General features: G+C 35.6%; 1 protein-coding gene across 1 annotated transcript in view; it reads right to left on the bottom strand.

The window, feature by feature from the left end:
* Positions 1 to 12,158, bottom strand: part of RNF212 (ring finger protein 212) — a 50,561-nt gene that overhangs the window by 13,838 nt on the left and 24,565 nt on the right. Inside the window, exons 8-9 of the mRNA XM_027836272.1 lie at positions 6,165 to 6,228; positions 955 to 1,015 (exon numbers count right to left, since the gene is read on the bottom strand). Of these exons, the coding sequence (XP_027692073.1) occupies positions 955 to 1,015; positions 6,165 to 6,228 (125 nt within the window). The remainder of the gene's footprint in view (positions 1 to 954; positions 1,016 to 6,164; positions 6,229 to 12,158) is intronic.

Raw genomic sequence — 12,158 nt, forward strand, 5'->3', positions numbered from 1 at the left:
TGAACGCACTTGATAACAATGCCTATTCCCATTTTTTATCAGCTTTGTAAATTTGCTGGTTATGCTATGGAACCTCAAGCCTATCTTGATCTGTATTCCTCTTCTCATTAGTAATTTAGAGTTTTATTTCATATGGTTTTAGGCAGCTTGCAATTCTTTTCAGAACTGTATGCTCATGACCACCTATCTATTGGGAAGTGACTTTTGGCTATATATCATCAACACGATAGTAATAGCACACACATAAAAAGTGAAACATTTAGCCAATTTGGACAAAACACTGGGTTGTCTTTACAAATGCATCAAATCACCTTTTTAACTTTTAGCATCCCTTCCAAATAGATTTAACCGACCAAACTAAATTCCTTTTTGATTTTCCAGTTGATTTAGTAGCTCACAGGATTCAGGATCTGGAAGTGGCTTCACACATCATCTAGTCTCACACAGTACAAAATGAGGAAACACACGCTCAGAGGAGTTAGATGATGTGCCCCAGGATACAGAGGCAGTAAATAAGAGAGCCAGGATTAGAATCTGACTCTTTGGGCAATAATTCTGTGTTCTTTTTGTTCTAGTCCAGGTCAATAAAGACGTATCAAGCACCTATGCATCATATTGTAATCAGCAAATTAGCAAAGATGACCCAAAATGGGAACAGCCATTGTTTGCAGAGACCAAATCACATTCCCTCAAAATGAAACACACACAGAAGAATCTATACAGTATAGATACAGACGATAGAGTAGGTGCTAAATTGTTAAACCTGTTCCCCAAGACTAATATTTTAAAGGGGTATAATTTACTATGTGAAAAGTTTTTTTAAAAGACGCTTGTTCCTCCAAGAAATAAGAAAAATATTCTTTATTCAATGATATTATCCACTTAATTGTAGCATCGAGAAAAACAGGCACAACATGCAAAGGCTGATAGACAAATGTTGACAGAGGAATCCACTTGAATCATCACAAAAACCACAATCATCTTCCCAGTGTGCTTCCTCCAAGAAGAGTAGATCCTGTAACAAAGAATAAGTATATATGAAATATATATATCTGCCTGCATCCACATGTATTATAGTTAAGTGCATATAAAAACATATAGTTACCTAAAACAAGTTTGGAATTCTGTGTATTTGAGAAAAATGGAAATAAAATCAGTCTCTGTACATTGAAATAAACACATCCTTTAGGGAAGTACAAGAAACACACATTGGAACACATTTTTAAAATTCAGATTTCCCATTCTTCAAGTACACTAGAGAACCAGAGTACTTAAAGTCTTTCATAAAGAACCAATATATAAAGGGGCAGCTAAGTGGCATAGTGGATAAAGCTGTAGCTGTCGCCTCACCAAAAATATATATATATATATTATATATATATAAAATCACTGCTGTAGACCAAAGTCTGAGCACAAGTTCCAAAAAAAAAATCAATAATAAATTTTTTAGCTACATTATCTACATGAAAGATTAGAAACAGAATTCCTATGAATATTCACTATTTTCTCAACTGGTAGCTTTTCTTTAAAATAAATTCTCTCATAAATACAACTCTTGAATACAAGTGAATTAATACTTTATCATACAAGAACTAAAGTACTTTTCTAGTTAATTAATTTTTAAAATTAGATCATTCACTTGCCTAAACATTGCCTCTGTAGAAGATTAGATATGCTAATTGGCTGTCTTGGCACTGAAGACTGAGATGGAGGAGGTGTAAACTGAGGAATTCTGAAGCCAGAAGTATCCCACATTCCTATTCTACTTTGCAAGGAAGATGACAGAGCATGTGAAGGTCCATTATAAGGAATCTGTGCCGGTGGCGTCCTATTAACATAACCCAATATAATCATTAACACATTTCTTTTAACAACATGATATTCAGTTATTGATTATACATACTAAATAATGAAATCAACTGCAGATTAGCCCAAGTCTTTTAAATTTGGTTTTATAATTTACCTTTGGCAGCAGATTTACCTTCCTCATATTTTCCTTAGTTTAATATAACTACTTATCAAAGTGCATGATTTACATATAGATAATTTTTGCACATATACAATTACTATTCCACATATTAACACATGATTATGCAGATAATCAAGGTTTTATTTATGGTTCATATAACTAGGAAGCATATTATACACCAATGTGAGGTATAGAATATGCTAAAAGTTATCTTACAGATAATAGACTCATGTGACCTCTTTTTGAAAAACTGGACCTATGATTTCAGTGATGGAGAATTCCCTGATGAGGGAACTCCCTTTACTAATACAAGTCTATACCTTCTCCGCACTTAAGAGTCTTAAACAATTGCCTCAATCATTGAGTAGTTAAGTGGTTTGCTGTCTAGGGTCTTGTCTATCAGATAACTTAAAATCAATCAGCTTTATCATTTTCATCTTATTCTCAAATAACTGTATAAAACCTTACCATACCAGTGACAATAAACTTTTAAAGATTAGAATAAATGAGAATATGAAAACTTTACCTCCTAAAAAGTGATATCATTGAATTCTAGGAGCTTATTATTCATATGTTGATAATAACCAAATAACCAATAAAAAGGAAGCAGGTGTGTCCTTCGGGGAGCGTGGGTTCTATATGAAAGTGAATAAGGAGTGGAGAATCACAGAACCTCAACTTCAAACGCCATGCAGTTCAGCCTACACCCGAGATCACCTTTGCATCATCCTCAACAAGAGGACAATGAATGCATTCTTCTTTACAGAACTCGAGTGAAGGGGAATCTGTGACCCCCAGCCTGTTCTTCTTTTAGGTAGCTCTAATTGTTATGAAGTTTTTCCTTATTCAGACTAAAAATGATTCCCTGAAATTTCCATCCATTAGTCCTAGTTGCTCCCTCTGAGGCCAAACAGAACAATTTAACTCCCTTTCCTTCAAGCATTTCATTTTATTTGTTTGTTTTAGGCAATTGGGGTTAAGTGACTTGCCCAGGGTCACACAGCTAGTAAGTGTCAAGTGTTTGGTCAGAGGCCGTATTTGAACTCAGGTCCTCCTGCCTTCAGGGCCAGCGCTCTACCCACTGCGCCACCTAGCTGCCCCACTTTCAAGCATTTTAGAAAGCTATCATGTATGTTTCCTGTTTTCCAACTTATGTGTCACCAAATCTTTGTATGTCAAGATCATCCACTGGGCTCTACGCTTTCCTTCAGAGGTCCTCCAACTTATCAAAGCCCATCCTAAAATATGCCATCAGAATATAGGATGGCATCTGAGCTACGGTATGGTTAGAGCAGAACAAAGAGAAGCTATCAATTCCCAAGGCCTGGACACCACACCTCTTACCTTTGGCCCCTGTTTTGTACTGTTATCTCACAATGTTAGTTTAGAGTTCACCAAGATCTTTTTTCACATGAACTGCTCTCTGGATATTCCTATCCAATTTTGTCCCCATGAAGTTAATTTTGGGGAACATAAGTGTAGGACATTCCATTTGTCGTCATTAAATTTCATATTATTAAGATTCCATGCAACCTTCTCATCTGCTGAGTTCTTTTTGGGTTTTGACTCTGTCACCCAAAGTTTTAGCTGTACCTCCCAGCTTCATGTCATCTGCAGATATCAAGAGCTCCCAAGAGAACAAGGAGGCTCCCTCATGCCCATGAAAGTTAGGCTGTTTCTAATCATTCTCATTCATGTATGGCTAGAATGATGGGCAAACCAAGATGAAATTTAACAGTGATAAACAGAAAGCCCCAGACCTGGATTTTAAAATGCAAACTGTACATATGCACAAAAATGGGAAGAGGCATGGCTAGACTATAGATAAAACCAGCAAAGCCTCATCAAGAACAAGTCAAGAAATCAAGTGAGCACTTATTAAGCACCTACTTTGTGTTAGCTGGTCATGCTACAGCTACACTAATCTTCCTTCCTTTTTTTTTTTTTTTTGATAGTATTACAAGATAGGTAGAACAAAAGAATGTCAGCAACACAGTCTACCTAGATTCTAACAAAGCTTTTGACAAAAATCTCTTATGCTCTTCTTGTGGAAAAGATAGAGATGTACAGGATATTTGATAATAAAATTGGGTGGTTTTAAAACTGGGTGAATGGCCTGACCTAAAGATTATCATTAACAATTAATGTCAGTTTCATATCATAGATAGGGAACTAGAAAGGACCTCTGAGGTAATTGCTCCGACTCCTTCCCTTCATAGTTAAGGAGGTGATGTGACTCAATCAAAGTCACAGAGGCACCAAGAAAGCGGCAGAGGAAGGATTTGAACCCAGGTCCTCTCCAAATCCAGCACCTTTTCCCCTGTGCCACACAGGTCTAGACCCTCCAAAAAGGGGATTAAAAAATAAGAAGTGGAAGCAGCAAAGGGAGAGCATATAAAGGACTGTTAATTTAATTCAACACATAAATATTAATCATATGGAAGATACAAAGGGAGGGATAGCTTGAAGTCAGAAGGACCCAGGCTCCAATCAAGCCTCTGTCACTTGTTGGCTTTGAGATCTGGGGCAAATCCCTTCCCCTCTCAGCAGCCCAGGCACACTCCTGCAAGCAGCCTGAGCCCAGTGAAGAGGGTGCTTGTCTCTGCTATCATATGCACATGGATGAATAGTAATTATATATGTATATATGCGTGTGTATGTGCACGTCCATGTGCATATGTACACCTATAGTTATTTACATAGAATAGCTGCACGTATTAGTTACTGTATCTATCTGGATATACACACACACACACACACACACACACACACACACACACACATACACACTCATGTTGTTTTCTAAGTCACTCTGCTTCCATAGGGATCCTCATGAAGGGTTCAGTAGCCCCCATTTCTACTCACATTTGATAGCCCTGCTCCAGGCAATGCTAAAATCTGAAGTGATTGAGAAGAGATTCGCTAACAGGGGCAGAGAGTGTTTTCTTGTCTGAAAACTCTCCATACCAATGAAATCCTAGGTTTGTCCCTATCTCTACCTTAAAGAGCAAACATTGGGTCAGACTCTAGGAGTACAAGGGCAGATGAAAAACAAACATACATTCTCAAGGAACTTATAATTTTATGGAAAGAACACAAACGACTATGGTACAAGGCTAAGAAAAGGTACAGGTAAAATGCTGTCAGAAAAAGGCAAGGGAAGATTCATGGAAAAGGAGGCATCTGAGTAGAAATCTTAAAGGAAGAGAGGAGAAAAAGAGATGAGGGAAGTCATTCCAGGCTTGGAAAATGATTGTAGGTAAAAGTTTGTAGACAGAGGAGGAAAGCCAGAAAGGAAATGAAGAAAAGTCTGGTGTGGGTGGTACACAAAATATGGGAAAAGGAATAGGACTGGATAAAGCTAGACCAGTAGACTGACCTCCTTGCTCTCAAGGACATTATATCCTACTGGGGGAGACCAAAAAATACAAGGTAATTTGTAGGGAAGGGGGGCTGTAGTGGTACTGGAGGTCCCACAAAGCAGGTGGTGTTTGAGCTGAATTTAGAAGGAAGAAGAAAAGATAAGGAGGGAGTGCATTCTAGGAATGGAAGAAAATCAGTGCAAAGGCAAAGGGATGGCAGACAGAGTATTAGGGATGAGATCCAGTAAAGCTGATTTGACTTTGACTAAAGAGTGTGCAGTGGAATATTTTAAAAGGTTGGAAAGCTAGGTGAGGGCCAGTTTGTGAAGGGATTTTTAAAAGCCAAAGGATTTTATACTTTGATCCTAGAGGAAAATGGAGATGAGTTATAAAAAAAATAAATAAAACTTCCAAAGTGGATGGGATCTCTCTATCTACTGAGCTATCAAACCTAATGGTACCAAAAAAGAAACAAGCAGAGCCACAGTTCTGGATGATGAAATTTGAAACAAGCAAGGGTGTTCACTTTCATGTTTACTTTTTAAAATGTTAGCCTTTCCGATTTCCTTGGATGCCATAACAGAAATTCTTATTTTAACATATTTCTTTGATGATCACACACAATAACAATACACTTTAGTGGGCAAAGTTCCAAGACAATGATTCAACATTTCCTAATGTTACAAGAATAAATAAATAAAACTATATATACAATATATTCAATAAGGAAAAATACAAAGTAAACAATTTCCTAACAACAAAACGATTACAAGATAACATTAAATATATAACATATCCTCCTCCTTTATGTACACACAAATCACTATACAGACCTTGACATGCTATTCTGACTTGAGGTAAGTCCAACTTGCGGGGGCCCTCTGTAAGAAACACTTCCTGTGAAATAATGTTTTAAAATATCATACTTCTTGCTTCAATAAGACACTTTTTAGAAAGATAAAACAATTTGCTCTGATTCTACTTACTTTTTTTTTATCATTTTTTCCTCAAATAAATGTTACTTAATGCATTAATATTTAGGACACAACTTTCTTGCCCCACAATGCACAAGCATGCAACTCCTATGCCAAACATACACTTGAGTATATACAAACATGACTGAACAATGCACATACACATGTACGTATGTGTGTGTGTGTGTGTGTGTGTGTGTGTGTGTTTGTGTGTGTATCCAGAAAACCTGGGCTCCAGTTCTGGCTCTCTCACTTCACAGAATGTAAAGCTGTAGGATATCATAGATAGTGTGGTATTGGAGGAGGAGATCTGCACATGGAGTCAGAGGAAGTAGGTTCAAAATCCAGCTCCGCTATATTCTACCTGTATGGCCTCAGTTAAGTCACCTTCCTTCTGGAGGCCTTAATTCTCTCATCTGTAAAATGAGAAGGGTGAACAAAATAATCTCTGCTCCCTTCTAGCTCTGAATACTCTGATTCTAAAATCTGTGATTCTGTGCCCGTCCCTATACCTACACAAGGTGGTTGTGAGGAACAACTAAAAAAATATGTAAGGCATTTTATAAACTTGGTAACGTGAGCTGTTATTCTTATCTGAGCCTGTACTTTCCTTACTGTAAGACGGTGGTTCCCATTTAGTTGTTTGTGAACCCCCCCAGTAGGGGTTTGTGATGGTCAAAAAGGGTTCACGCTAAAAATTCTTTAATGGTTTCTTAATCAGTAAACACTTGTCCAATTATAATACATATACATATGTGTATATATATAAAGTATCTACACACACATATATATGACAAGAAGAATGTGTGTGTTTTGAACATTATAGGTTAGTTTCTGCAGTGATCTAGAACCATCATGATCATGAACACAACTACTGGTGTTCTTGCAGCAATTACATCAAACTCTGACCACTTCTAAGCTTAATGTATTCTTATAGTTTCTCAATCAATCATCAAATTGTTTCCATAATACCGTAAGGATTCAACATGTGATGTAAACTGTTTCCCAAAAAAATGGTCCAAAGCATGTGCATACCCTCTTTTGCATTCTGTACATTGCACCACAGTAGTGCCCTTATTCTCATTATCGTGGCTTGGCAGAAACAAAGCTCATAGCCTCTCAATGCAGTATTAAGACTGTTTTCCAATTTAAACTTATTCCTGTTTATGCTAGTATTCTTCTATCTGGCAGATTTTCAATCTGGTTGGTGACACTGGTCAGCCTTTCAGTAGAGTTTCTATGAATGTATAGCCCGTGTATCAGTGATAAAAGGAAGAAAGTTAATTCTGAAGAGATTCTTTTCTTACAATTGTTAATTTATATACAAACACTGTTAAAACAATATATGCAACTAAATTTTGGGTACATTTATCATTTCATAAAGCATTTGTCATTAGCCAGTAGAAAAGTAAATCCTTCATATTATAATTAGCTACTCATTTTTGTTAACTGGTTAAGTAGCCATATATTCTAGAGTCTGTGTATAAATGTGACAGTAGTGTTTAGCTGCATAAGTGTCCTAATGCCTGTCTATTGGAAACACACAGGAATACATTTATATCAATTGTATTAGCATAGAATTAATATATATATATTTAATAAGTTATTGAATACAAAAATGAAATTTTTGTAGGAATATTTTCATTTTATTTGAAAAAAATTATAACAGTCCCAGTGAATCACTGGATTGAGACTAGAAGTGTATAAAAAAAAAAGAATGCTTTAAGATGTGTTAATAAGGAATCTCAAAATATTCACTCAAATTCAGTATACTATAATCCAAAAACTAGTAAAAGTCAATGGATAAATCATAATTCTGAATAATGTACAAAGATGCTTGAGATACCTGAATTACAACAAGAATGATAAAGAGGAAATACAATGAAGAACCCATTAAATTTGGTTCCTCATTTATTGGATAAAATGACTATCCATGATCGCAAAGTATAATTTGTGGAGTTCTTGCATAATAGCAGCTGAAAACTTTTCCTTTTGTTTTGCTATTTACAATCAAAACATGAAAGCAATGTTGATAAGCCTGTTGGTTTTTTTAAGTGGACAGAACAAGATCTGAAAACACACAATACTGACTCACTTTTTTCTATGAACAAGTAAAAAAAGAACTTTGAACTTCATATTTAATAAGTTATCAAATTGCAAAAAATAAAATAAATAAAAAACTTAATTCTGACATGTGCCAAAGCAATTATCAGGTTTAACTTTGGATACTATTGCATCAAAAAGTTCTGAAACAGTTACTGGAGAAAAACCTACAAAAAGAACACTTATGCTCTGCAATTAGATGGGACAGCTGATGCTTGTAATCCAACAATTTTAATTATATTTGTAAGATATATTTGCAGGATGGTAAAGTAGAGGAAAATATGCTGTTTTGTCATCATTAAGAGAAGGAGAAACCATTTTTAACCTAATTCATACTTTGAAGGAAAACAAATCAGTTGGTCCTCTTGTTGTGGAATGTGTACAGACAGAGCACAATTGATGATTCAGCAATTTAGGGGTGCTGTTCATGTCCTGAAAAAATGAATGCAAATATAGTACAGACACACTAAAGCATCCACAGACAAGCACTGGCACTGAACAGATAGCCACAATAACTGATTTTATAAAGTCAAGACCTACTTGGTTATTTATCATTTTGTGTAAACACCTGGGTAGCAAGCAGGTTACACTTCTAACAGACAGATTTTGGGTGACTTTCCCATAGTCGAATTACTACTCATCTATTGGATTTGAAAAACGAGTTGGTTGTCACCTTCACTGACCATCCTTTTCACCTGAATGTACCAGTGATATGACTAAGAAGATTATCATGTTGAGCAAGTATCTTTTTTAAAAATCAATGAGCTCAACACACTATTATAGGGTACAAATATAAACTTTCAATGTTCAAGGTAAAAGATGTGACTAAGAAACTAAAATTTTGGAACTACACAATTGGGAACAGTGCTGCAGGCTTTGTGACATTACATCATCTCTGATTACAAAATGAACTATCCTTGGAGCTTTAGCTCTGTCCTTGGAACTATCTCTGAACTAGCCTTGGATCAGACTGTCAAGAAAGACATCGGGGAGCATCTAAAATTCTTAGAAGTGACTTTCGATTAATAAAACAATTTTTCCAGAAATTTCTAATAAATCAAATTGGATTCACAACCCATTTGACAAGTCTTTTAGGTCTCGGGCTGGTGAACTGACAATAGATGAAAAAGAAAAATGATTTTTTTCAATGGATTTGGGACCATAAACATCATTCAAAATTGATAGCCTTATACATTTTTGGCTAAAAATAAAAAAATTAAGTTCCATTTCTCAGCAAGAGAACTAGTAAAATTTTCGTACTACTCATATTTTTGGGTGAATGAGCATTTTAATTTTATTCTTGTTTTAAATAAAAATACAGAATTAAACTCGAAGAAAAACTAGCTTTAAGACTACTATTAAGCCAAATATTTCAAACTTTTGCCCAAACAAAAAAGTCCACCAAAACTAAGTTTACATATGATTATTATAGTATGTAAAGTTTCTTATAAGATGAAATTTATTGCATTAAAATGTTATTTATGTTTAACAAAATTTGTTAAAGAAATTCAATATGAAGTATTACAAATCATCATAATAAAGATATGAGGTCTGGCTGTATTACTTCTTTTATTTCTTATGGAATGTCCCCCATAAAATATTCATGATTTTATCACTTGAATTTTATAATTTTATCATTTGAATTTTAAAATTTTATACTTAGTTTTAAATTTTTAGGCAGAAAAATTTTTTAATTTTAAATTTGAAACTTTTGGGAGCAAAAATTAACTATATTGTTAACATTTAATGAATAAAAACTAAAAATACTATGAGTAGAATATTAAATTACTCCGGGGATTCCCAACACACTTTTTGTAGTTGTTACTGAAAGGGGTTCCTGGAACCAAAAATCATTGAGAATTACTACTACAGGCAAAACAAAAATGAGCAACTTTTATAACCCAAAGCAAGCATGTTTGGGATATGCATTATTAAAGGGGTGGGAGTTAGGGTGGGATCTTGGGAAAACATTAGATGAAGAGAAGGGAGGTAGGGAGGGCCAAGGAGTTTACTTGAGAAGGGTACGGCAGAGATGGTAGGCAGAAACGTGGAGCTACCCTGGGAGTTTCCTATTTTAGATAATTATTCAAGCTAATTAGGCACAAAGTTCAGTTGTTTCTAAAATGCTAAAAGACTGAAAGCGTTTTAAGTGTCCTCTCATTTTTGCTACATTAGCATAAAGTCCCAGTAGTTGTTTGTTGACCATCTTCTTCCAGTTACAGCTCTGGCTGGGGTTAAGATTAAGAATGCAATCTATAGTCACATGAAAAAATGTTCTAAATCACTATTAATTAGAGAAATGCAAATCAAAACAACTCTGAGGTACCATATCACACCTATCAGATTGGCCAACATGACAAAACAGGAAAATGATAAATGTTGGAGAAGATGTGGGAAAACTGGAACACTAATGCATCGTTGGTGGAGTTGTGAAACGATCCAACCATTTTGGAGAGCAATTTGGAACTATGCCCAAAGGGCTATCAAAATGTGCATATCCTTTGACCCTGCAATAGCACTTCTAGGGCTATATCCCAAACAGATCATACAAATGGGAAAAGGACCCACATGCACAAAAATATTTATAGCAGCTCTTTTTGTAGTGGCAAAGAATTGGAAATTGAGAGGATGCCCATCAACTGGGGAATGGCTGAACAAGTTGTGGTATATGAATGTGATGGAATACTATTGTGCTATAAGAAATGATGAACAGGCTAACTTCAGAAAAACCTGGAAAGACTTGTATGGTCTGATGCTGAGTGAAGCGAGCAGAACCAAGAGAACGTTGTACACAGTAACAGCCACGTTGTGCGATGACTAATATTGATAAACTTAACCCTTCCCAGCAATACAAGGATCTAAGACATCTCCAAAGGCCTCGTGATAGAAATGCTATCCACATCCAAAGAAAGAACTATGGAGTTTGAATGCAGACTGAAGCATACTATTTGCTATTTTTTTTTCTTCTGTTGAGTTTTGTTTCCTCTTTCTGGTGGTTCCTCCTATTGGTTCTAATTCTTACTTACAACAGCACTAATGTAAAAATATGTTTAATAGGAATGTATATGTACAGCCTACACCAGATTGTGCGCCGTCTTGGGGAGCGTGGTGGGGAGAAAGGGGGAGAAAAATTTTAAACTCAAAAGCATATGGGAGTGATTGTTGATAAATCAAAATAAATTAATTAAAAAAAGATTAAGAATACAAAATAGTGGGAGTAGAAGGTAAAAAGGAAGTGAGGTCTAGGTTGTAGAGGGTTCTGAATATGAGGCTCTGGGATGGGTAATTCATTTATAAGACAATGGGGAGCCACTTAAAAGTTTCTGAGCAGAGGAATGGGTTACTACACGTGAACTTTAGGAAGACAAAGATATCAATAATGTACAGGATTGTTTCAAGGATTACAAGGGATCTTCTAGATAAACTTCAATGATTTTTTAAAAAATGTTTTAATTTTTAAATATTTTACTTTAAACATTCCTTTTTTGAGTACCAAATTCTCTCCATCCTTCTAGCTCCTCCTCCACCCAATGAGAAAGCAAGCAACAGGATATCCATTATATATGTGAAGTTATAAAAAACATATTGTCATATCAATCATGTTGTAACAAAGAGGAAGAAAAGAAAGTGAAAGAAATGCAGTCACAGTTCATCAGCTCTCTCTATGGAGGTGGACAGCAGTTCTTCATCATGAGTCCTTGGGAACTGCCATGGATCACTGCAGTGATCAGAGGACCTGCGTCTTTCACG

The sequence above is a fragment of the Vombatus ursinus genome, unplaced genomic scaffold, assembly GCF_900497805.2.
Source record: "Vombatus ursinus unplaced genomic scaffold, bare-nosed wombat genome assembly UNPS02014818.1, whole genome shotgun sequence".
Classification (NCBI taxonomy): domain Eukaryota; kingdom Metazoa; phylum Chordata; class Mammalia; order Diprotodontia; family Vombatidae; genus Vombatus; species Vombatus ursinus.